We start from the raw sequence: 27,474 nt of genomic DNA on the forward strand, positions 1-27,474 counted from the left end.
TGCCACTTACCACTTTGACAGTTTATTTCAGCTTTTGTTATTTCAGTCCTCACCTTTTATAGTGTGTGGTCTTTGTCATGGGCAGCCAGTGAACCTGCAGCTGGGGGAGGCTAGCCCATGGCCAGCCCCCCTGGCCCCAGCGCCAGGTAGACCGGTGTTGCACGGCCCGCCCTACCCTCCTGGCATCCGAGCACTGGGCAGGTGGGCCAGTGGTGCGCGTGGCCGCCCCTTGAGCACAGGGAGGGCGGTGAGCAGTCCCCCTGAGTGCTAGGCAGGTGGGCAGCCCCAGTGCTCTAGTCTCCCCTCCCCCAAGCGCTGGGTGGCACGACCCCAGTGCCCGGGTGCCCCCCAGCACTGAGTGGCCCCAGCCACCCCAAGTCCTGGCCGCCCTAGCCCCAGCAGGCTTTCCAAAAGAGGAGCAGCCTGCCTGAGCTGGAGCTAAGGGGGAAGGGCAAGCAGGATCCGGAGGGGGCTGGGGAAGGAGTGTGGGTGGGGCCACGCTGGGCTGTTTTTGGGAAGGCACAGCCTTCCCCAGCCTATGTGCCACGCCTCCCATGGTCTCTGTAGGCCGTTAACAGTAGGTTTTCTAATTTCCACACTATACGTTATAATTGTTATGTCTTCAGTCCCTTCATGGGGCAGTGAAGTGTGCTCTTCAACCACAGTGGTTGTGCATCTTGCAGAACCGAACCTGTAACCGTTCCCATCTTGCGTCATTAATGTTCTGAAAATGCACATTTAAAAAAACTACCCAAAAAAACTGGCCCATGATCAGAGTCCTGCAGAGAGTCCCAGCCACTGGGCTGTGTACTAGTACTGATACAGCAGATTTTTGTGACTAGTACTGTACCCTCCTCTGCTCGACCTTGATCAGCCTCTGTGTATCCCTGCTGCTCAGTCCGGTGCACACTGAACTGTGATGGAGCTTTGCTCCAAACCTTAGTCTCTCGGACTGGGATCTTCAAAGGGGCCTATTAGAGCTAGGTACCCAACTGCCATTAAAAGTCAATAGGAATTGGACACTTAACTTTCTTAGGCCCCTTTGGAAATCCAAAATGTAAGTGTCAGATCGCCCTGAGCAATATGGTAGAAAGTACATGAGAAGTAGCGGGGGTCTGGCTAGTACGGCCAAAGTACTAGCTTGGTAAACTGGTACAGTTGCCCCAAATGAGTGGAAGCTATATTAAAAGTGATGTGTTTTGTGCAGATTGTGAGTTTCTACTGAGGGTTTCTACTGCCTTGTTAGAGAGAGAAAGTTGGCTCAAGCCATCTTTCTTTGCAAAACGGGAGGGAGGCTCTCTGTCATGGGCTAGTATCTCACTATCTATTCTTTCATCACTGTTTGCACCAGGTCGGCTCTACCTTTCCCAGAACCCAAAGTTGCTGCGAGTGCTGGAGGAAAGGCTGAAAGCTGAACACAAGGATTCCCTTACACGGGAGAATGTTCTGGGGGCTTTGCAGAAATTCAGCCTCAGGTGATGACAGCTCAGCAGGCAGTGGTGACAGCAGGAGGGGAAATGCAAACTAGGCAGGCTCTGTTCAGGGCGGAAAGAAGAGCACTTGATTTTCATACAACAATCATCAGAACCCACTGTGGCTGATGAAAGAAGTGCCATTGATAACTGGAGGAGGACCCAACTCTGCTGGCAGAATTAGTCTGATTTCTTGGCAATTGTCAGACTCAAGTGAATTTGTGCACATCAATGTCTGTGCATTTTAATATGTATTTTTAATTGCACAGCCTCATTGAAACTATATCAGGACAGCTCCCTTATCCTGAAAGTCCCAAAAATCTATACAGGGACAAGAAAACCTGTGCGTTCTCATTCAGTTATCTGCAAAGGGGGGCGGTCAGGGTTTGCCCTCTCTGCAGAGAATTAGCTAGTTTTCATCCTCGACCTTTGAGTCTGGAGCCATCCATTCAGACACTGTCTCTCCTTTGGCTTTTGTGAGAGCACCTCTACTGTAGAAACTTGCTGCCAGTGCCTCCTGCAGTGAATTTCTCCTGGGACTGGAGGAAGGTAGCTGATGTCACCCCCTCCTAAGTCAGTCACCCTCCATCCAAGTCCCCTCTTCTCACAGGAGAGCAGCAAGGGATCAGTCTTGCATAATTACAGTCTCTCTTTTAAATCAAGATTCAAAGTTTGCCTGTGAAGATTGTGGGTTTGTTTTTGTTTTTTACATTTGTCTCATTTAAAGCTTGACTGGAGAAACCATTTGCATGCACCGTAAGGGAGAGGCCCTACCTGAGCGGGGGGGGGGGAGGGGGGAGTGGGGGGGCGGTAGATGAGACTCAACACAGTTTCTTTCATTCTAGATTTTGTGGTATCAGGCAAATTGTTGCCTGTACCATACTGCTGGGAGTCCCCGCCAGAAAAAAAAAGCAGATGCCATTCTTAGAGAAAAAGAGATTTCTGTAAATGCAGTTATAAAGAATGCAGGGGAATTTATTAAGTATTCTTTTGGCACTAAGCATGGTATGGTACAATAGGCTGCAGAAAATTTAGAATGATACTTTATTATTAACACTAGTATTTAATCTTGTGCAAGGACTGCTACAGATAACCCATATGAAGACATTTTTGTTTGTATCAGATGTTCCCCAGATATTGCTCCAGTCCATGCCACAAACCCACTTGGCAATCTGTGAGTGCAGCAAGCTTCTCTGGGGGTTGGGGGCGGGGAGAGGCTATCTGGATCAATTGCCTGGCCTTTTAATAATAATAGAAATACATCTTTTTTGTTCATTGAAGATTATTTTTGGTCGACCTGTGAATTAGGCTTAAAGTGCCATGGGTATTAGATAAAATGGAGGTAATGAGCTCTTCAGCGCAAAGTTTCCGCCAGTGAAACAGCATCTTGTAGTAATCCAGGCTCAGACACCAGGTAAAATGAGTTCTGCAGCCTGTTTTGAATTTCTGATGAATGTTTTGCCTTGCCAGGGAACAGACACCGTTATAGTTAGCAGAACCTTCAAATATTCAGTGTGGTATTGTATAGGGGGTAACTCTGTGTGAGAAGAGAGTTAAATGAACCAAGAATCTTTCCAGGGAAAAGAGTAAATAGGATTAAGCAAAGATAATATTTGCTAAATTGGAGGTGGGCATGGGGGGACACCAAGTTTCGTTGCATCTTCTCCCACAGACATAGCTACCACTCCTTGTTGGGGTGGCTTGATTAAGTCAACAGGAGAGCTCTCTCCCGTCGGCTGACAGAGACTACACTAGAGAGCTTACAGCGGTGCAGCTGCAAGCTCCCTAGTGTAGCCATAGCCTACGTTTGCACCCTACAGTTGTCTCTCTCTTCACGTCTTTGGGTTTTATTAATGTTCTAGTTTCTCTGCCTGTGCCAAAAAGTGTAATTTACACTCTTTGTTGGAGGGCCAACATGTAGGAAATAGGAGAAGTAGTTTTACCGCACTCTTATTTGAAATACATATAAACAGTGTAAAATGTATTTGTTTTATATCCTAGACGTGCCTTGCAGTCGGCTATGATCAATGACGGGCTCATTTTCTGGCTGGTTGATGTTCTAAAGGATACGGACTGCCTGTCAGATTACACGCTGGAATATTCTGTCGCCTTGCTCATGAATCTTTGTCTCAGGAGTTCAGGTCTCTTACAGTTACAGATGTAATTTTTCTGTTGGGAAATGAGTGGGGAAAAACCCTGACCCTGAACCTTTCATACTGATATTACTGAGGTCTTTCAAGTGATTTTGCATTATGTCTGTTTTTATCAAGATTTATCTGTGTTTAATTGCCCCCACCACTATAAACTCTGAGCTCCATAAATGGTGCTTTATCAAGATTTATCTGTATTTAATTGCCCCCAACACTGTAGACTCTGAGCTCCATAAATGGTGCTTTATCAAGATTTATCTGTGTTAGAATGCCCCCACCACTGTAGACTCTGAGCTCCATAAACGGTGCTTTTGATCAGGTATCTTTTCCAACCTGCTCTGAAACAAAATCCACGCCTTGTGGGGAGTCAGAACTCACCTTCTTGCTGGAGTTTGGCTTTGTTACCAAAGAAATTAAATTAGTGTTCAGCTCAGTCCTCCCCTGGCTTGTCTGTACCTAGGGTTGTTCCCCTCAGAACTGCTCTATCTACACCTGGGTCCTCTCTATAGAGAGCCACTCCCACTTTCCTTTATATATGGGTGATGTGAGGAGCCACCCACCTGACCTCACTGAGTCAGCAAAACTCATTTAACCCCTTCCCAGCATGTTCATCACCTAAAAGGGTGGAGTGTTTCAAGCAAAAACAGTCTGTCTGCTACAGGGCTAGAATGAGTTACCTGATTTCTGACTGGGCCGAAGCCAGTTAGAACTGAACTATCCAATAATGCAATACGGCCCCATCCTCTCCTTGCAGGATTGGACCCATAGCGATCAACAGTCCTCTTATGACACAGAGAGCCTCATGATAATATAATGATACAGTTTGTGACCCCAAGGAGTTTACAATCTTAAGAGATTTTAATAAAAAAAAAAAGGGGGGGGGTGGAGTTAAACCCAGACAAGTATACAATAGCCCTCAATTGGGATCATCAAAGTAACTTCTTTGTTAAACTGTTGTGGGATCAATGTCTCAGACTTTGAAAGTAAATATTTTAGAAGATGTACCTGTGTAAAACCAGAGTAACTCCATTGACTTCAGTAGAGTTATTCTGAGAGCAGAATTTAGCAGGAGTGGGGAGCCGTCCATTGCATATTGCATTGTATTAATGTTTAGGAAAGAAAGAAGAGTTTGGTTCTTTTAATTTCCTTCTCTGTATTTGAAAAAAAAAATTATGCCTTTGCAGGGAAGAAAATGTGTGCGAAAGTTGCAAACCACGTGCTCAAAGTTCTCTCTGATCTCCTTGGCCATGAGAACCATGAGGTACTTGTACAGCAAATATTCCTCTGTTTGGGCAAGGGAAGGGTAAAGCTGATGATTAAAAAAAAAAGCTGTGTTTTGCTTGGTCCTTTGCTATTGTACCCTGGCAATAAATCACATGGAATTTCAGTGAAGTTCACAGTCCTGTAAACTCATCTGGGCTCAGTGAATGCTATGGGGGTTTTTCCCTAGAGATTTTGTTCTCTCTCTTCAACTGTATGATTGGTAATTTGAAAATGAATGTTTGGTAGCAGTATGGTTTTCACATTCCAAACTGCAGGTTCCTGGGATTATTTTAAAGTAATCTAAAACCAAATCTTTCCAAGCCTTACTACATCGGGAGATACAAAACTGTTTGTGATGCAGACCATATGCGAAGCATCAGGTGCAAACAAGTCACCTCCACCAGTATTTCTTTCTTTCTTTTTTCTTTTTAAAAAGAATACTATAAAAATAGCTGGGTGGCCCTAAGTGTTTCGCTCCAAATATCTCTCCATCTGCTACTTCGTGTGGGCTGCCATTTTACGCCCAGCAATTCAGGGCAGGAGAAAGTGGATACAGCATTTGCCTTCAGTGTGAATTTTAAAGGGAGTGTGGGGAGGCAGAATGTCATTTATCAGACTTCAGAGTAACAGCCGTGTTAGTCTGTATTCGTAAAAAGAAAAGGAGTACTTGTGGCACCTTAGAGACCAACCAGTTTATTTGAGCATGAGCTTTCGTGAGCTACAGCTCACTTCATCAGATGCATAGCATATCGTGGAAACTGCAGAAGACATTATATACACACAGAGACCATGAAACAAAACTTCCTCCCACCCCACTCTCCTACTGGTAACAGCTTATCTAAAGTGATCATCAAGTAGAGCCATTTCCAGCACATATCCAGGTTTTCTCACCCTTCCCCCCCCCCCCACACACACACATACAAACTCACTCTCCTGCTGGTAATGTGGTAATAGCCCATCCCTCTTTGAAACCTCTCTTTATAATGCGCATGATAATCAAGGTGGGTCATTTCCAGCACTAATCCAGGTTTTCTCACCCCCCCCCCACACACCCCCCTCCAAAAACCACACACACAAACTCACTCTCCTGCTGGCAATAGCTCATCTTACAATGTGCACAGCAATAATCCAAGTTTAACCAGAACGTCTTGGGGGGGATTTGTAGGAAAAAAACAAGGGGAGATAGGCTACCTTGCATAATGACTTAGCCGCTCCCAGTCTCTATTCAAGCCCAAATTAATAGTATCCAATTTGCAAATGAATTCCAATTCAGCAGTTTCTCGCTGGAGTCTGGATTTGAAGTTTTTTGCTTTAAGATAGCGACCCTCATGTCTGTGATTGCGTGACCAGAGAGATTGAAGTGTTCTCCGACTGGTTTATGAATGTTATAATTCTTGACATCTGATTTGTGTCCATTTATTCTTTTACGTAGAGACTGTCCAGTTTGACCAATGTACATGGCAGAGGGGCATTGCTGGCACATGATGGCATATATCACATTGGTGGATATGCAGGTGAACGAGCCTCTGATAGTGTGGCTGATGTTGTTAGGCCCTGTGATGGTGTCCCCTGAATAGATATGTGGGCACAGTTGGCAACGGGCTTTGTTGCAAGGATAGGTTCCTGGGCTAGTGGTTCTGTTGTGTGGTATGTGGTTGTTGGTGAGTATTCGCTTCAGGTTGCGGGGCTGTCTGTAGGCAAGGACTGGCCTTTCTCCCAAGATTTGTGAGAGTGTTGGGTCATCCTTCAGGATAGGTTGTAGATCCTTAATAATGCGTTGGAGGGGTTTTAGTTGGGGGCTGAAGGTGACAGCTAGTGGCGTTCTGTTATTTTCTTTGTTAGGCCTGTCCTGTAGTAGGTGACTTCTGGGAACTCTTCTGGCTCTATCAATCTGTTTCTTCACTTCCGCAGGTGGGTATTGTAGTTGTAAGAATGCTTGATAGAGATCTTGTAGGTGTTTGTCTCTGTCTGAGGGGTTGGAGCAAATGCGGTTGTATCGCAGAGCTTGGCTGTAGACGATGGATCGTGTGGTGTGGTCAGGGTGAAAGCTGGAGGCATGTAGGTAGGAATAGCGGTCAGTAGGTTTCCGGTATAGGGTGGTGTTGATGTGACCATCGTTTATTAGCACTGTAGTGTCCAGGAAGTAGATCTCTTGTGTGGACTGGACCAGGCTGAGGGTCACTATCTTAAAGCAAAAAAACTTCAAATCCAGACTCCAGCGAGAAACTGCTGAATTGGAATTCATTTGCAAATTGGATACTATTAATTTGGGCTTGAATAGAGACTGGGAGTGGCTAAGTCATTATGCAAGGTAGCCTATCTCCCCTTGTTTTTTTCCTACAAATCCCCCCCAAGACGTTCTGGTTAAACTTGGATTATTGCTGTGCACATTGTAAGATGAGCTATTGCCAGCAGGAGAGTGAGTTTGTGTGTGTGGTTTTTGGAGGGGGGTGTGTGGGGGGGGGGTGAGAAAACCTGGATTAGTGCTGGAAATGACCCACCTTGATTATCATGCGCATTATAAAGAGAGGTTTCAAAGAGGGATGGGCTATTACCACATTACCAGCAGGAGAGTGAGTTTGTATGTGTGTGTGGGGGGGGGGGGGAAGGGTGAGAAAACCTGGATATGTGCTGGAAATGGCTCTACTTGATGATCACTTTAGATAAGCTGTTACCAGTAGGAGAGTGGGGTGGGAGGAAGTTTTGTTTCATGGTCTCTGTGTGTATATAATGTCTTCTGCAGTTTCCACGATATGCTATGCATCCGATGAAGTGAGCTGTAGCTCACGAAAGCTCATGCTCAAATAAACTGGTTAGTCTCTAAGGTGCCACAAGTACTCCTTTTCTTTTTATTTATCAGACTGGGGATTTCGGCGAGAACATCAAGATTCAGTCCCTGACTCTCATGGAAAATGTCTTAGAACTTTAGATGAGCACCAGTGGTTGGGCCCACAGTTTTATATCCCATTCTGCAATGGGAGCTACGTTTTAAACATCTTTTTATTTTTATTACCTTATTGAAACTGAAAGTAGAGACAATTTCCCTGAGCAACTTGTGTGTTTCTTCTGTGTCTTATAAAAATCCACGGTGTGATGTGGCTCAGCACCTCTGTACTACTTTATTTTAATTAAGATTCCTCTTGGGAGTCTTTTGTTGGACTAAAAAAGAAAAGGAGTACTTGTGGCACCTTGGAGACTAACCAATTTATTTGAGCATAAGCTTTCGTGAGCTACAGCTCACTTCATCGGCTGCATCCGATGAAGTGAGCTGTAGCTCACGAAAGCTCATGCTCAAATAAATTGGTTAGTCTCTAAGGTGCCACAAGTACTCCTTTTCTTTTTGCAAATACAGACTAACACGGCTGTTACTCTGAAACCTTTTGTTGGACTGTATTGTTAGCCTTGTTTTTGTGACCAATGTGAATTTGAAGGTAGTTTGTACAGTGGATGGTGATGTCCACTTATGGCCCAGTCCTGCACCATTTAAGTCAATAGAAGTTTTGCCATTGAAGTCAATGGCAGTAGGATGAGGCCCTTAGATGACGGGAGAGTTTTCTGAAGTTTTCTCAAACTAGTAGTCACAAATGTCTTGGAGATCTAGATATACTACATTATAATGTCCTGTGTTAAAGAGATTCCTCATGGATTTTTAAAGTAGATGCGTAGAACAGCGGGACCCAACCTTCTTCATCATGAGAGGCAACTTTGGGTCATAGTAGGTAGTTTCCTGCATATACCTGCACTATCTGGACCTACCTACAAAAATCCTTCTAACAAAATCAGGTGGTAGGGCTGAAGAAGAGACCTCTGGGATCATCTGGGTCACCTCTTGTCTCAAGAAATTTGATATATGACTTTAGCTTAGCTTACTTTTCCTTAAAACGATCCAATACCCCCCATGACAGTAAACAGAACCAGCAAGTCTTGCCAGGAACAGTGTTTAGGACCTTCACATATTTGTTGCATTCTTGGTCTAAATCTACATGAGCCACCCTGTTTATATTCTTCAGGGGATGCAGAGAGCGCTGAAAACCGTGGAATCCACATGTAGCTAAAGTTGGCCCCCACACAAGGCTCCTGATTACCAGCTGGCCTTCTGATCACCTTCCTAAAAGTTTACTGATCACCAAGTGGCATTATCCTAAGCAGGGAAACTTTTGTGTGAGTGGGCTGCAGGCATCAGAGTCCATGTGTGTGGCTCCTTTCCACCTAGGCTTCGCCTGTTGGCAATTGGATAGAATTCAAGAGTTGGAATCATTAAAAGTGGACTGACCATTGGCACATTTTCTTCCTTCTCAGATACAGCCATATGTGAATGGAGCGCTGTACAGCATTCTTGCTATCCCTTCTATACGAGAAGAAGCCAGAGCAATGGTAAGGAACATCGGATTATACAGAGAAAAGAAATCAGAAGAAATGGATTGAATAAGTAACATAGCTACATAGTCATATTTCTGACACCTACACTTCAAACCATGCTGTAAATGCATATTTGGAGTTCTCATTTTACTTCTGCAACCCCTCTCCTCCCCATATGTAATTTCATTACAGTAACTGTAGGTAATGTTACATTTTCCGTTATTGTCTGGGCTGTGTCACAGAGTATGTCATGTTATTTTGGGAAGATATTGGGCCAAATTCCACCTTGATGCAAGCTGCTCTGACGTGACTGAAGTCAGTGGAGTTGCATCCATTTATACCTAGGCTGAGTTTGAATCACTGGTTCCTATTGAGTACTACAAAGCTGTGTGGTCTAGGCTGAGCTTCTCCATCCATTACGAAGTAGTCTGTGAGAAATTGTAGTCAAAATGGAACTGCTGGATGTTCTGAAAGAGGGAATTTGCCATCCCTGTAGCCGGTGATGATGAAGGAATTGAGGTGATGAATGGTCTCCTGCAGAGCTGTCACTGTCTTTTGGAGGAGATAACAATGGACCATCACAAGCCAGCAGCCAGAGGCTTGTATCTGGTCTAATTTGTACTTGCTCACATTGTCTGTTTTATTATGTGAAATCAATTTAAATGTAAACCTGGGCAGCATGTCTCCTTTCCTGCCATTCTTTTCTTACTAAGTCTATTCAAAAGGCATCTCTGAAGACCCCGTTTTCTGCGTTTTCATGTTTAAATGTTTGGATTAAAAATAGCTGTTCATTATCAGCTCTTCCAGCATTAGCTGGGGAAGGTGATACCACATTAAATAATACTTGTAATAATTAGGATGAGAGGCCGCTTCCCTGCATCTGCAAGGCTCCTAAGGAATAGCCTGCACTGGCGATCTATTTTAAAGGACAACTTGGGGTTGATTTTTCAGAGTCAGTAGGAGTTGGGCACACAACTGCTTTTTGTACCTTGGAAAATCTCCCCCTTAATACGCACAATTTTTGGGTGTGGGTGTCTCCCATGTATTCACATATACGGTGGGGTTAGCAGCTTGCTAGTCTTCTACCCATTGTGGTGTCCAACTAAGGAGGAAGGGACAGGGTCTTGGGTTTCAAGGGTTTTGTCTAAATTAGGATTTAAAGGTGTTATTTAGAACATGTTAGCTAACACGATCCAACTGACATGTTTGAAAAAGTGAACATAGACAAGGCGGTGTAGATGTTAACACACGCTAAGCTGATCATGTTAACCCATAGGCTGCCTCGAGGCTTTAACTCGACCGGTTTAGCTTGTGTGGAAGACAGACTTTTCAAATGTTAGGTTTTCTCTTCACGTACAGTGCTACAGCGGTGCAGCTGCACCTCTTGTAATGCTTTCGTGAAGACGCTACTATCCTGACGGGAGCGCTTTTCCCATCTGCATGGCAGCTATGTCAGCTAGAGAAGCTCTCCTGTTGTTGTGCTGTCTGCACAGGGTCAGGCTGGTGTAACTGCATCACTCAGGGAAGTGGATTTTTCACATCCCTGGGTGATGTAGTTATACCAATATAGGTCTGTAGTGTAAACCTGGCCTTAGTTAGAAAGTATTAGCTAACACCTTCTAACAACACACTTTTTTATCCTAAAAAGAAAAGGAGGACTTGTGGCACCTTAGAGACTAACCAGTTTATTTGAGCATAAGCTGTCGTGAGCTATAGCTCACTTCATCGGATGCATACTGTGGAAAATACAGAAGATGTTTATATACATACAAACCATGAAAAAATGGATGTTTACCACTACAAAAGGTTTTCTCTCCCCCTACCCCACTCTCCTGCTGGTAATAGCTTATCTAAAGTGATCACTCTCCTTACAATGTGTATGATAATCAAGGTGGGCCATTTCCAGCACAAATCCAGGTTTTCTCCCCCCCCCCTTTTTTTTTTCCACACCCACAAACCCACTCTCCTGTTGGTAATAGCTTATCTAAAGTGACCACTCTCCTTACAATGTGTATGTTAATCAAGGTGGGCCATTTCCAGCACAAATCCAGGGTTTAACAAGAACGTCAGAGGAAGGGGGGGGAGGGGTAGGAAAAAACAAGGGGAAATAGGTTACCTTGCATAGTGACTTAGCCACTCCCAGTCTCTATTCAAGCCTAAGTTAATTGTATCCAATTTGCAAATGAATTCCAATTCAGCAGTCTCTCGCTGGAGTCTGGTTTTGAAGTTTTTTTGTTGTAATATCGCAACTTTCATGTCTGTCATCGCGTGACCAGAGAGATTGAAGTGTTCTCCAACTGGTTTATGAATGTTGTAATTCTTGACATCTGATTTGTGTCCATTTATTCTTTTACGTAGAGACTGTCCAGTTTGACCAATGTACATGGCAGAGGGGCATTGCTGGCACATGATGGAAATGGCCCACCTTGATTATCATACACATTGTAAGGAGAGTGATCACTTTAGATAAGCTATTACCAACAGGAGAGTGGGTTTGTGTGTGTGGGGAAAAAAAAAAGGTGGGGGGGGGAGGAGAAAACCTGGATTTGTGCTGGAAATGGCCCCCTTGTAAGGAGAGTGATCACTTTAGATAAGTTATTACCAGCAGGAGAGTGGGGTAGGGGGAGAGAAAACCTTTTGTAGTGGTAAACACCCATTTTTTCATGGTTTGTATGTATATAAACGTCTTCTGTATTTTCCACAGTATGCATCCGATGAAGTGAGCTGTAGCTCACGAAAGCTTATGCTCAAATAAATTGGTTAGTCTCTAAGGTGCCACAAGTACTCCTTTTCTTTTTGAGAATACAGACTAACACGGCTGTTACTCTGAAACATGTTTTTTATCCTAGTTTATGTGAGGCCAAGGAGGGCATTTGGCGTGTATGAGTGCAGTAATAGAGGAGAGAAGCAGGGAGTAGGGTCTCTGAGGACAAAGAAAGTTGGTACGAGGGAGCTGAGCCACTTTCATTCCTAACTACTGATTTATTTGCAGGCACAATTGTCATTTAGGTGCCTTGCCCTGCCGAATCCGTGAGCTGCTACCCAACATACAGAGCTGGACATTAAATGTCATTAAAAGATTACAGACACAAAACAGATCCCACAGTTGCTAAAAGAGATGATGTGGGTTTAAGGAGAGGATGAAAATCAGGCCCCCCTCACCTCCCACGTTCCTCTGAAGCCTGCACAAATCTTTTCATACTTTTTCCTTACAGAGAGAGGTTTTTAATGAACCAGTATGTATTGAGTTTAGAAAGCAGAGGAGTAGCTCCTGTGGAAATTTGTGAATATTGCGTGTACTGAAGGCTTCTGTGTTCAAGTGTGGTAGCAGATTTCCTTAATTTCTAGGCAGTTGATGGACAGAATGGAATATTTATAATTGTACACAGCAGTTTCACTATACATTTTCTTTTCCCAACAAAACAATAATTTTAGCCAGTGAGATGACCTGTGCTGGGCTAGTGGCATGAAACACTCATCTAGCAATGTTTTCCAATGTATCCAGGGAATGGAAGAAATTCTGCGGTGCTTCATCAAGGAAGGAAACGCCGAGATGATCCGGCAAATTGAATTCATTATCAAGCAACTCAATTCAGGTCAGGGGAACAGATGCAGCTATTATCCGGGCTGTAAATCTTTCACGAAGGCCATAAAAAAGCTCATGTTTTTATATGGCACTGGGAACTTACAAAGAATGACAACGGGGTGATGGACTGGGAGAGCTCAAAGAGGGAACATGAGGATTTCAGTGTCAAATGTGTTTTAAAATTTCCTTTGTGTTTCAAAAAGAAACATTTGGACCTAAATTCCAAAGCTTTCTGACCACATGCAGCATGACGTTGGATGGTTATGTTGGGGCATTGTCCTCCCAGAAACAAAGGTACAATGCTTGAATAAGCTGGCGATTTAACTGGTAGCACAGTACAGTGGCACAGGGTTCAGTCTTGCTCTTCTCTTGCTTCATAGCTGGGTAAGGACAGGAAGTTCTTGGTGTCTGTGACCTCTCCTTACCCCAGTCCAAACCTGAAGTGGAATTGACAAGTTATGTTCTGGCCTTTGTGGCTGGAGGGAAGTGGCTGGAGAGAGAAGAAATAAAGATAGCAAACAAGGGTGAATTCAGGAGGCATCCTCCTGCTAACTAAAAATAATTCTTGTTCAGTTGTCTTCTTGTACTTTGGAAAGGAGCAGAGGTGGCAATGAATCTTCCTGTCTTAGGCTATGTCTACACTAGCACTTTTGTTGGTATAACTTATGTTGCTCAGGGGTGTGAAAAACACACCCCCCGAACGACATAAGTTACACCGACAGAATGCCAGTGGGGACAGCGCTGCTCTTTGGGGGTGGTTTAATTATGTCGACGGGAGAGCTCTCTCCCGTCGACATAGAGAGGTGACACGGGTGATCTTACAGCAGTGTAGCTGGATGGCGACAGCGGTGCCGCTGTCAGCTTTCTAGTGTAGACATGGCCACAATGTGGAAGAGAACAAATTGAGTCTCATGCAGTTAGTGTTTGACTAGGGCAGGGGTTCTCCAACTTCATTGCACCACGACCCCTGACCATGAAAATTACTACACAACCCCAGGATGGGGGACTGAAGTTTTGAGGCTGCCTGAAGCCTACCACCTTGGGTGGAGGGGGCAAAGCCAAAGCCCGAGCCTCACTGCCCTGGGCAGGGCTGGGGGGGCCTGTTACCTGAGCGCCACCACCTAGGGCTGAAGCCCTTGGGCTTCGGCTTTGGACCCTGGTGGTGGGGGTCGGCTTTGGCCCTAGGTAGAGAAGCTCAGGCTTCATCCCCAGACCCCCGCAAGTCTAACGCCAGCCTTGGTGACCCCATTAAAACGGGGTCATGACCCACTTTGAGGTCCCAACCCACAGTTTGAGAACAGCTGGGCTAAGGTGTTGTCGATATAGAAAAATATTTTGCTGCTCTGTTTGTGAAAATGGCATTCTGAAAGGGGATATGTGACTGATGGGCAACATTTCTGAGTGTGAAGATCTGCAGGAAGAGCCTGTGAGTTTAGATTGTTTTCATTACCGTGGTGTATGTTTGCTCTCCTGAAATATGCCTCTCCAATAATAACATTCATTTTGTAATTTACTTGTGGGGGCATCTCTAAATTATATCATTCAAAAACTATTTGTTTAATTCTTTGTGTGCCTGCTATCCCCTCATCATACTGTAAATATGAGGATTTAACTAGCTGGGTATAACCATGAGTAAGTAACTATTCCTAAGTATTTCTGCTTCTGCCTTCTTTGGGGAATCTAAGAGATGATTTTTGGTGATTCTAAAAATGTTACTGTTCTCAGAATACTAGCACAAAGTCCAAGAGCTGCTATAGAAAGAACTAGCATAATAAGTATTGTCAAGCTAAATTTTTCAGGACGGAGGATAATAGCTAGAGTTTCTGATGGGATGGACACAGACTAATTCACTTTTGGTCACGTACGTTGGTATTTTTTCTTTTGTTTCTTTCTAGAAGAGCCATTGGATGATAGTGTTGAGTCTGATGATGAAGAGGAGGATGAAGATGATGAAGTAAGTGTAAAGGCCTGCTGACATCTCCTGGGAAACTGATTAACATTCTATTCAGGAACAGTTGTGCTGATTGTGGGGGATTTTGTATGTCTGTTCTTCTGTGGGGTGTGTTTTAAATTTCATTACCAAAGATATTTGCATAAAAAGAGGACCTCTGCTCCTGCTGCTTATTCCTCATTTGAAGTCCTAATGCTTTTCGTATGGCATCATAATCATCACAACAATAAACTATGATGACATAACAAAGGATTACAATTTAAAATAAGGAAAGCAGAGGAGCTGTTATATCAGCAGAGATCCTGTTTTCATGCAGATGTCCTTATAATTAGAAACAAAGGAAGCAAATGACCAAAAACACCAGCAGAAGTGTGTAAACTGAATGTTTACCAGTTTATTCTTTGAGGCATCATCAGCTGTTTAAGGTGTAACTTCTTTTCTTACTTTGAAATTTTAAAATCTTTTTAATTAACTCTGTTAATGTAAAATTAGCAAACCAGTAAGTACAAATTTCAGAGTAACAGCTGTGTTAGTCTGTATTCGCAAAAAGAAATACAGACTAACACGGCTGTTACTCTGAAAAAAGAAAAGGAGTACTTGTGGCACCTTAGAGACTAACCAGTTTATTTGAGCATAAGCTTTCGTGAGCTACAGCTCACTTCATCGGATGCATTCAGTACAAATGTGGTTCTTGATTTGGAAAATCAGTCCCCTTAAAAAGTTGAATCGGAATAGTGGACAGTGTGTGTAGGCAGCCTGCAATTTGGGCAGATAAGAACTAGTCAGCTGTGCATTTCAATCTCTGCTAATTTAAGCTTTTTCTATGTTAGTGTTTTTCAGGAAACCTCCTACACAGCAAAAGGGGGAGCCCTAATGTAGACAGCACATAGGCCTTTTAACCATTTTATTACCTAAACAAACCAGCAGAATAGAATGGTGTGGTGGTAAAAATGCCTTTGCTCTTAGCACTCCTGCCATTGCAACATCTGTGCAAGTGCAACAGTAGGAGATTTCCTGGAAAAATACTGTAGACAGCCAGAGGGGAGTTCCTCCATAGAGCACCCTTATTACATAAAAAGTGCTGCATGCATGAGCAATTTAAAGGGACAGCTAGAAGATATTTTATAGGCTTATACTATATAGTGCAATAGACAGTGTGTGTGTGTGTGTGTGTGTGTGTGTATATTTGTATGTATATATGTTTTTGTGTGTGTGTGTGTGTATATATATATATATGTATATATATATATATATATATGTTCTAAAATGGCCCTTGGTATTGCTAGCTAGCAATCGTGCTTAGTCTTTCTTTACAAATTCACTTTGTACTGTGAAAATTCCTGGAGAATAGCTATCGACAACACCTAAGTATATGACCCAAACCAGCAAAAAGTAGGAAATTCAAAGTTCAGCATGCCACTTAGTCCTGTATTCACCAGGTCCAGGGACAGATGTTTTGTTATCCCTCAAGTCATGCAGATACTGGGCTAACTTCAAGGCACTCCTTTTGTTCTCTACTACAGCAGTTGTGCTTAATTGTATCCTGTAGCACTTTAGCAGAGCTGTTCTTTTATTTTTAAATGAGAAAAAATTACCAACTTTTTTGCAAATTTTTTGTGTTAAGAAATGTAGAGTGCAATATAATTAAATCATACAGAATTTAAAGGAGAAAACAGACACCAATGAACAGGTGGGTATTCCTGCAGAGAACTTATTTGCTAGAAACCAAACTCCCCTTTATAGTCTATTTACTACAGGGTAACAACAGCTGAATGTACATTTCAAAGTAATTTATTTTTAATAATAATAATGAATAATATTATTATTTATTTGTATTACCATATTGCCTATGAAACCTAGTCATTGACCTCACTGTGCTTGGCACTGTATAGAAACAGAACAAAAAGATGGTCCCTACCCCATATTTGATTCATTGTGAAGTTAGCAAAACATTGCAAAGGTCCCAATCTTGTGAGCTACTGGGCACCCTCAGAGCCCATTGACTTCAGCACCTCACAGCATCTGGCCTTTGCGTAGCAGTGTTTTCTGTGGTTGGGTAGTTCTGAAGCGATTGGGTTTCTGGTAGCCAATGTCCATACCATGGATTAATGAGATGGTGATGAACATATGTCCACTGGGAACTAGATTGAACCCAGCAAACTGATTCCACCTTTGACCTTCCCCATATTTGAATCTACATTTGGAAGAATGTTAATTCTCAGCTCTCTAGCCCCTAGGTGGTGCAAAGAACTGATTCATTATAGGATGAAATTATTATAACTACTTAATTTCCAGTTATCTTTAAGTACATGAATGTCCAGTAATCTGCCCTCAAAGCAATGGATGTGGCACATTCAGGGTATTTCAGGATAGGGTGACCAGATGTCCTGATTTTATAGGGACAGTCCTGATATTTGGGGCTTTTTCTTATATAGGCACCTATTCCCCCTCCTCTCCCCCCCAGGTCTTGATTTTTTCACACTTGCTATCTGGTCACCCTATTTCAGGAGCTCATCCTTATGACCTCTCACTGCTACCTACATCACTTGTTTATAAAACCCCTTATTAGGGGAGCAGCTATTGCTAGAGGTGAGGTTCTGTGACAGTGATTGCCTTGCGTCCGCTGTGACAGCACAAGATGGTGAAATCTTCCTTTGGTCTCTGGCATTTTTTGTTTCTGAGGGATACTTTGACATGGCTTTGATCTGTTGTGATGTATAGTGATGCAGAGACCACTTCAAGAACGGTGTGGCCTGAACTTCATAAGTGTTGAGCACTCTTTTCTTCAGGGGCCGCTCTCAGGAGTAAAAGGGGAGTTAATTCTCCATGTCCTGTTCCATCTTTGAAACAAATAAAGATCTATATTTTTGTGTTACATAAGCTTTTCCTTTATATAAAAGAAAAAACTCCCAAGACCACTTTTTAAAAACTTGCTTCCAGGCAAGCCAACTTTCAAGTCAATGCTAATTGTTAAGGGTAAGTTATAAATCTTTATTTCCAGGGGCTTATTGACATACTGCCAGGCCCTTAGCTAGATCATTGCCACTGGATAACTGTAATTTTATTCTGTTATCAAATGGAGGCCTATTCCAGTCCCTTGATTACAAAATTGGTATCAAAGATATATGCCAAAATAAATGGCAACAAAATGATATGCTAACTTCATGCAGGTTATTGTTTTTGTAAATAACCAATGATTTGTTCACTCACTGCCTCACAGATGTAGACCTTTGTATTTATGGAATGCAGAATGTAATTGTTCTCCATGGTGAGATGGAGTTCCATGATTATATCTGATTTTACAGAGCTGCCTGGCAAACCAACTTAAGGGAGAGTTTGGAAAAGTTTTATACACAGAAAGTCTATTAGTACACACTCAAATCAACAGTGCCAGTTGAAGTAACTTTACAAACTGTCACAAAATCGATGCATTTCAGAGTATATACATATTGGCTGTTTGTTAACACAGACTGCCTGTTTTATAATATGCTAGTGACCATCTTGCTGCAAATGTGTATAGCTCAGTGGCTATTTAAAAAAAACAAACACCAAAAAAAGCATTGTAGGGAAGTGGCTTTTTTGGCTCACCACCCATTTTCCTCAGCACATCCCTATCGCCTTCCATTATAGCAATATGTTTATGCAAAGATTTCCCCCAATTACCATTAGCTTTCTATATTTTGCTATTTCTGTATTTAATTTTAAATTAATCTGATTTTTTGTTGGCTTTTAGCAGATCTCACGGTAGTGACTACTTAAGACTAAACTACTCCGCTAAGAGTTGGTAGATGCTACTGCAGTATGGGGGAATATCTGGGCTTTTCAGAAAAGCTGGAGCTGTGTGTCTGTTTCAAAGCCTTGTGTCTGATCATTTTTTTTTAAAGTAGCTTTCCAGATATTGCATGCAGCTTTTCTGAAAGGCCTTTTTTAACAGCCCATGTCTGTGAAGCTATAACAATAATAGGCTTTAGCCTCTTGTAGCATCTTAAACCCTGTCACGTGCTCGTGTTTCTTTAAAATAAACAAACAGAACTCCAAGCTTTTAACCAAACTGCTGGGTTTTGTCCAGCTCTTAGGAATTACATTTCTTATAAAAAACAGATGGGTTTAAAAAAATTTTTTTTCACTGCAATAAAACTTGTTCTAATTACAGTAAATTGCACCATTGTTTGTGTTCAGAGGTGTGGATTCCATCACAGTCTTACATGTCATAAAATGATATAGACACTGTGAAATGTGGACATTTCAATGGTTGGAAAAGCTTCCAGTTGTGCAGGCCTCCAGTGTAATAAACTCGATTATTCATTTGCCAGTACATCCTCCCTGAAATCATCTGCCTATTGAGAAAAGGAAAATTTAAAAAAAATTATAAATAAATAAAAATAGTAGGCAAAAGAGTCTAATTTGCATTTCCCCTCAAACTGTAAGTACAACAGATGTTAGAGTCTTCTGGGCTTCTGAATTCTGTGGTCCCTGTTGGGAGAACAGAGCAGGTGGCTTTGGCTGTCTCCAGCGCCTTTCGTTAAGTGGGAGTCTTACTTATGTGCTGGCCTACTTTTTACTTTTCTCTGTGGAAGTAGACAGCGGCTCACCAGACGCAAAGCAAGGGTGAAAAAAGGTACATGGTGGCTGATTTCAAAACGTTCAGACCTTTTTTTCAACAATTCCATCAGCCATTTCCCACGGAAACAGGAGCTGAAAGTCCGTCACCATCTGGGAGTTAGAACTATGACTTGCCAGACTCAATAGCTGGCTACCAGCTGAGAGCAAAGAATATTGGCACGCTTTAGGAATCCAAAAGTCTGTAATTCTCCAAGAAAAAAATACGAAAAGTCTACACATCTTTAAAGTATCTTTACACAGAGCCTTTCTTGCAATACAATTATTTGGTTCATTTTATGTACATGTTTTGAAAGAACACTTACTGAAAACAAGAGCACTCTTTAATTAGTACAGATTTACCAGATAATCTAATAGGTGGTCTCACAACACACCCAAACTGTGAATTTACCCAGTTTAACTGCATACCATGTCATGTTACTTCCTACCTTATTCAGGCACAAATCATTTTGTTTATACCTTTAATATAAATATAATATAAATATATATATATATATATAAAATATAATATAAAAGTTTATACCTTTAATATATCTTTAGTGCCTGCTCCTGCAGTGCACCCTCCCATCAGGACCCCCATTAAAGTCAATATGACTCCCCACAGAAATAGACTGCAGGATTTATTGCTTAAGAGACAGATTATATGCCCCTTATTATTTTAAGAACAGAGTAAATCACCTATTTCAGCAAAGCATACTCATGTCAGCACAAAAGTGTATTTGTTATGCCCTGTAGTAGCAGATATGATAAAGTATTTATTTTTAAATAATTAATCTTTAAATGTGGTTTTAATTGGGTTTGGACAGTCTTTAAAAGCAGTGTGTAAAAGTAAATACATGATATGCTAGCTCTAATTCTAAATTAATTTGTAAATTTGAGATTTATTAGATAACTGGACAACAGACATTTATAGGATACCTTCTGATCCATCTGTCACTCGGCACCTGGCAATAAAATCAGTTCCCTTCAGTGTGAAAATACAGCTCAGCTAGAAGCAACATCAAAAGAAAAGAGCTTAATCTTCGGGATTGTGCTACAGTGACACAGCTGATACATTTCAGTGTAGATGCTACCTATGTAGATGGGAGAGTTTACCTAGCACTGTCTACATGGGGACTTAGGTACGCTGCTCAAGGGTGTGGATTTTTCACATCCCTGACTCACGTAGTTAAACCAACCTAAATTTCCAGTGTAGACCAAGCCTTAGACTTCAAGCCATTAACACCTTCACTGCTGTGGTCTGCTGCAGCTGTTGTGTGGTGGTACAACAGGGCATCATTGTGTTGTGGTTGTAGTGGAATGATGTTTAGGTAAGGGATGTACTCCGTACAAGGGACTAGAATGTGGATATGTTTGGATCCACATACCTTGTACATTAAGCAATATTCCGGCAGTTGTGAGGTTCTGAATATTAGAATGGAGACTAAAAGGGAGTATTTTTTCACACAACACACAGTCAACCTGTGGAACTCCTTGCCAGAGGATGTTGTGAAGGTCAAGACTACAACAGGGTTCAAAAAAGATCTAGATAAGTTCATGGAGGATAGGTCCATCAATAGTTATTAGCCAGGGTGGACAGGGATGGTGTCCCTAACCTCTGTTCGCCCGAAGCTGGGAATGGGCGACAGGGGATGGATCACTTGATGATTACCTGTTGTGTTCATTCCCTCTGGGACACCTGGCATTGGCCACTATTGGAAGGCAGGATACTAGGCTAGATGGACCTTTGGTCTGATCCTGTATGGCCATTCTTATGTTCTTATGCCCACTTGCCAACAGAGCCTAGAACTTTGTGTGCAGAATGAAATAGAAGCTTCAACTGGAGGACCTTAGATATCTAGTTAAGATAGATAACACGATGAAGAGAGCCAACCTGTGAAGAGCTTTAAAGCTTTTTAGAAGTAAAACTGTTGTCAGGCCAATGGAAAAAGTAAAAAAGGATGTTATGATCATCCAGTTTAACTCCTGGCATGTGTCTAGCTGTTACGTTGTAAGCATACTAAAGAAGATAAATAACAGGAAAGCCACTGATGGTACATTTGTCTTGCTGCTTTCATCCAGAATAATTGCAAAATTGCTTTATAGACTATGGTTGATATTTTCAATGCAGTTTAGGGGTTTTAGGCATGTCCTGTATCTTTCATTAAAATTAATGTATGCAGTGTTGTTGTAGCCTTGTTGGTCCCAGGGTAATACAGAGACAGGGTGGGTGAGGTACTGTCTTTTATTGGACCAATTTCTGTTGGTGAGAGAGGTAAGCCTTTTGAGCTTTTCACGCCTACCACTGATATGTAGTTCTTATAATACAGCAGCCATTCTATACTAGCAGTGCCAGGCAACCATTTTAGAAAAGGGTAGGAAGAATAATGTCTCCAATTTGTTGAGAAAAATGACTGTGTTCGTCTTTTTTGGAATTATTTTGGGGAAATATAATTAAGAAAGTAAAATGAGTAAAGACTAAACCCACTTCCTATTTAGTGATTGCAAACTGGAATTCATCCCCGATGATTAAGTTAACAGGTGCTTTCTTAATTCCCTGCATGAAACAATAATTCATTCCAAGGCTTTTCCTTTAAACCATAGAATATTTTTGTGGCATATAAGCAATATGTCTATAACCTAATGCCTGTAACATAAGCATGTTCACATGCTCCTGATGCCCAGGGTAGCAGGGCTAGTAAGAAACAAAATAACCATATCAGAGCAAAGATTATGGTTTTGTTTAAAATATTAAATAAGTGCTAAATAGATAAAGGTACAAGCAGAAAAATATAGGGTCAGATCCTTAGCTGTTGTGAATCTGCGAAGCTCCATTAAGTCAAGGTCTACTGAGGCTGGTGGCAGTATCTGTAGCCAACATGTGCCACATGAAATCTCTCCCATACGCACACTTATAAAACATATTCTTTCTGAACCTGTTTTGAGATTGCATAAGCATCTGACATTTGGATGATTTTTGTAGCAAAGTGTCATAAGGTGGCTGACCCATTAAGTGAAGTAGGTCCAGCTCCCCTGTGCCAGAGCAGTTGTTCCCATTTGGCCTTTTAAGGGGGATGGTAGTATCTGTTGGAGGCTATAAAGGACCAGGGAGAATCGGAGAGGAGAGACCCAGTGAGAGAACAACCTGGTGAGTTAAGTCTGTAGGCCTTCCCTGGAAAGAGGGAGGAATTACTAGGTAGTCAGTGGAGAGGCTAGCCTGCTGACTTTCAAGAGTCAAAGCTGATGCTGGGAGGCTGAAAAGAACTGAGGGCTAGGAAGTCAGGGGAGGGGGGTAGCCAGCTGTCCTTCCTGAGGCAGAGAACCATGGAAAAGAAGGCTGGAGAGCGCTGAAGGCTGACAGCAGCAGCGGGAGGTGCCTCCTGGCTCTTGGAGCTGGAGAGCTGAAGCCAGAGGGCCAGAGAAGGAAGAAGGCTGGAGAGCCGGGGTGTGATGAGGGACGCCGGGGTTCTACTTGATGTACTGTCTGGACTGTGATTGCGGGGCTTGGTATTGGGACTTATTTTGTTATGGCTTATGTGCATTGGACTTCTAAAATAAATTCCCCAAGGGTTATATTTTATACTCAGGAAGACCATTCGGACTATTTCTGGGGCCCCTGAAAGGGAAAACTGAGGCAGACATGTCTGCTGTGCCACAGCCTACCCAGGAGGGTGCTCTTGTTGGGGCCATCCCATGACAGTTATTTCCCAGCTTGACTGAAGCCTACTCCCTCACTTTATGTCATGCTCATGTAAAGGTGCTTGTCCTGTCCTTTTTCTCCTTTTATGCTCTTTGGGAATGATCCAAAGCCCACTGTAGTCAATAGATAGTCACCATTGACTTTAATGGGTTTTGGATCAGGCTTTTTATGTTTCATAACAGTAGCTAGTTCTTCTTCAAGTAGTGTCCTTGTGGGCACTCCACTTCAGAAGCACATGTGTCTCTGATTGGAGGTTTTTGGTAGCAGGGTCTGTTTGTTCCACACATGTGCTCCAGACCTTCTTGTGCTCTGTACTGAGGAGATATGGATCTGTACAGGTGAACTGCCCTCAGTTCCTTCTCAATTGCCCTGTGGCCTGAGATGGAGTTTATAGGTTCCCGCTTCAAGCTTAACCTTTAGTTTTTAGCTCATTTGGGTTCTAAGTCTACTTCAGTTTGCTCCTTTTGGGTTTATAGTTTTGTAGTTCTTCTAGTTAACTAAGAGTTTGTTTCCGTTAGACATCCCTTCCTCTCCCACCCCCATCTGAGGGGTTCTCCCTCAGGGATTGTCGTCTGCGTGGTGTTCTGGGATCCCTGGAATTCAAGCACTGCCTTGCCTGCCGTTAATCTATGCCCGTCAGCAATGTCCATTGCCAGCGTGTCTTGGAGACACGCACATACTGTGTAAGTGCAAGATCTGCTCGGCCTTCAGGAGTAGATTTAGGAAAAATAAGGAGGTTAAACTTAGACTTCTCATGATGGAGCCCTCCTTGTGACCAGCCTTGGATTCAGGCCCAGATGCCTGCCTTGTACATCAGCCGCTGAGTGACCACAGTACCCCATCGACCTCAGTCACTGTAGAAATAGACTGTTTCAGAGACCCCGTGTTCCAGAAAGGGTACTGCTGAGGCTCCAGGCTTCTCCAATACCTGGAGTCTTAGTCAAAGACTTCGGGCTCTTTCAAGAATCACAGTACCAAGCATGCCTTGGTACCAAACCCATCTCCAGTACAGTCTAAGCAGATTGCACCACAGAGAATAAGTAAACACTTTGCGTCAAGGAAGCTGGTACTGTTTACAGAGCTCTCTGTGCTATGGCCAGTACGTAAGCAGGTGTCTCAGACTATTAATTGGTTCCTCCAAAGCTAGCACCATCCTCTGTACCATCTCTGTCTGCTAGACAAATATCGGTGAAGCAAACAACATCCTTGGTACCGCTGCTGACTGTTGCAGAACCTCATTCAGTTTCAGCACACAATCACCTGGTACGGCAGGAATTTAGATTCTCTACAGATTTGTCTGTCTCAGATAAGCCACAGTCTCCTTTCTTAATGGATACCAAAGGACTGTCAGTACTGCGATCTTCTAGGTCACGGAGACCTTCCCCTTCCTCAGTACCCCCTAGTCTTCCGGTACCTTCAGGATGAGGCAGATAAACATTGTTTCTGCCTTCAGTCTGCTCCTCCCTTGGAATATGCTGAAGACATCTCCTCAGATTCCCAGATTTCTGGGCAAGGATGTCTGTTGTATTAATTTAGATGGAAGATATGGACCCAAAGCCTCAAAGGTATTAACATGACCCTGTCATTGCCCAACATTAAACAGTACTAAACAAGGTTTGGGGTTTAGTATACAGAGACCTCGGCCTGCTTTCAAGGAGCAAGAGGCAAGGAAGTGACCCCACAAACCAGTATCTCCTCATCTTCACCAGATGAGGCTGTAATGCCTTCCCCACCTTCTTATGCTGATGATTTTAAACAGTTTCAAGAACTGATGAAACAGATTGCTAGCACTCTCCAGATCCCCTGGGAGGCGGTCCAAGAGTTGCAGCAGAAGCTTTTGGACATTCTGCACGGGACAACTTCTGGTCAAGTGCTCTTGCCGGTGAATAAGTGGCACTTGCTCTAATTCAACCTGCCAAGACCATCTGGCAGACTCCAGCTCCTGTGCTGCCTGCAGGCAAACAAGTATTCTTTCTTGTTCTGAGGTTGCTAATGATCAGCCCCTTTCTAGAATAATAGCACATTTTACAAGATCCCAATGCATATCCATGGCACTGCCGAAAAATGTACCAGTTGCAGAAATTTGCAAATCTTCAACTTGGGCAACAGTTCATATGTTTTCCAAACACTGTGCCCTGATGCACACTTCCAAGTCAGATGCTGCTGTTGGCATGGCAGTCCTATCTTCAGTCTTAGATACAACTCTGAAGCTCTGTTCTCCTTCCAGGAGTACTGCTCAGGAGTCATCTGAAGTGGAGCACCCATAGAGACAGTACTCAAAGAAGAAGGAGAGGTTACCTACCTTGTACAGTAACTGTAGTTCTTTGAGATGTGTCCCCCTATGGGTGTTCCACTAGATGTCCTCCTTCCTTTCTGTTTCTGAGTCTCGTCTCACGGGTCTTAGCAATAGAGAAGGAACTGAGGGTGTTTTGCCTGTACAGCTCTATATATCCTCAGTATGGGACAGAAGGAGGTCTGGTGTGTGCGCGCAGGCTGAATAGGCACTGCTACCAAAAATCTTTGATCAAAGACACATGGGGCACATGCACATCTAATGTGGAGCACCAATAGGGGGACACATCCTTGAAGAACTGCAGTTAGTATAGAAAGTAAGTAACCTCTCCTAGAATGATTAATTTACTTTTCCGTACAATGTTTTATTGTTGCAAGCTTTCTAAAAGGCAAAACTGCCTTTCCTTTAGTTCTAGTGTGGTGCTCATCTCTCATGTTCTTTGGAGGATGGAGTGGAACTATTCTCGTTAGAAAGTAATGAATATTAACACCATGTTCTTTATTATTGAGCCTGCATAGAATACTTGGGGATTTGAGATTTCAAGGCGACCAGCCCGTCAGGGCTATAATTTTTTTCCTCCAGCCTTGCTAAGGTTATGCAGCTGCTGGGAGGAATTATTTATATTTATTTCTGATTGAATCAAATGCTTGGACAAGGGTGTATGTACACACATGCGCACACACACATATAAAAATTCACACACACATTAGTTCACATGTGCAGCCCTAGTAGCAAGAGTCATTTATGTTTTAAATGTGTATTGCACAAGTGACTGCCGGAATGAAAATTAAATGCTTAGACTGGAACTGAAAGCTGCCCAAGGGTCTGTGTTCAAATAATCGAGGTATATTATTGTAACAGGAAAAGGAGTACTTGTGGCACCTTAGAGACTAACCAATTTATTTGAGCATAAGCTTTCGTGAGCTACAGCTCACTTCATCGGATGCATACTGTGGAAAGTGTAGAAGATCTTTTTATACACACAAAGCATGAAAAAATACCTCCCCCCACCCCACTCTCCTGCTGGTAATAGCTTATCTAAAGTGATCACTCTCCTTACAATGTGTATGATAATCAAGTTGGGCCATTTCCAGCACAAATCCAGGTTTTCTTCCCCTCCCCCCTAACCCACTCTCCTGTTGGTAATAGCTTATCTAAAGTGATCACTCTCCTTACAATGTGTATGATAATCAAGGTGGGCCATTTCCAGCACAAATTCAGGGTTTAACGAGAACGTCGGGGGGGGGGGGGGGGGGTTAGGAAAAAACAAGGGGAAATAGGTTACCTTGCATAATGACTTAGCCACTCCCAGTCTCTATTCAAGCCTAAGTTAATTGTATCCAATTTGCAAATGAATTCCAATTCAACAGTCTCTCGCTGGAGTCTGGTTTTGAAGTTTTTTTGTTGTAATATCGCAACTTTCATGTCTGTCATCGCGTGACCAGAGAGATTGAAGTGGGGGAGGGGAAGAAAACCTGGATTTGTGCTGGAAATGGCCCAACTTGATTATCATACACATTGTAAGGAGAGTGATCACTTTAGATAAGCAGGAGAGTGGGGTTGGGGGAGGTATTTTTTCATGCTTTGTGTGTATAAACAGATCTTCTACGCTTTTCACAGTATGCATCCGATGAAGTGAGCTGTAGCTCACGAAAGCTTATGCTCCAATAAATTGGTTAGTCTCTAAGGTGCCACAAGTACTCCTTTTCTTTTTGCGAATACAGACTAACACGGCTGTTACTCTGAAACCTGTTATTGTAACAGGAGGACCGTCATACAATGGAGGCTGATCTGGACAAAGATGAGGTGTTACAACCTCAGCTGGGAGAGCTATCAGGAGAGAAGCTGCTGACAACAGAGTATTTGGGAGTAAGTACCAGTCATTGGGATTCTAAAATACTGAATTTGTTTGGCTAGGTATTTAATTTCAACATTTCAATCAACATATAATACCCAGAGGTTTAATTATAACAGCTGCCTTTTTCTGTGTGCTACATATAAGGCTGGCTGAGACTCAGCTCTTTACCTGCCTACTCAGCCCAATCCCTTACTATCTGTTGAGGAACTTCTATCCAGCAGAAATAAGATGGGCTTGGGAAAG

At 42.7% G+C, this 27,474-nt stretch overlaps 1 protein-coding gene across 12 annotated transcripts in view; it reads left to right on the top strand.

Annotated features, from left to right (window-relative positions):
- Positions 1-27,474, top strand: part of ARMC9 (armadillo repeat containing 9) — a 118,651-nt gene that overhangs the window by 64,484 nt on the left and 26,693 nt on the right. For all 12 annotated transcript variants that reach the window (XM_043522328.1, XM_043522329.1, XM_043522324.1 and 9 more), the window contains 7 exons: positions 1,352-1,475; positions 3,474-3,613; positions 4,807-4,883; positions 9,185-9,259; positions 12,750-12,840; positions 14,726-14,784; positions 27,138-27,242. In XM_043522328.1, coding sequence (XP_043378263.1) covers positions 1,352-1,475; positions 3,474-3,613; positions 4,807-4,883; positions 9,185-9,259; positions 12,750-12,840; positions 14,726-14,784; positions 27,138-27,242 — 671 coding nt within the window. The remainder of the gene's footprint in view (positions 1-1,351; positions 1,476-3,473; positions 3,614-4,806; positions 4,884-9,184; positions 9,260-12,749; positions 12,841-14,725; positions 14,785-27,137; positions 27,243-27,474) is intronic.

Source organism: Chelonia mydas, chromosome 9 (genome assembly GCF_015237465.2).
Source record: "Chelonia mydas isolate rCheMyd1 chromosome 9, rCheMyd1.pri.v2, whole genome shotgun sequence".
In the NCBI taxonomy this organism is placed as follows: Eukaryota; Metazoa; Chordata; order Testudines; family Cheloniidae; genus Chelonia; species Chelonia mydas.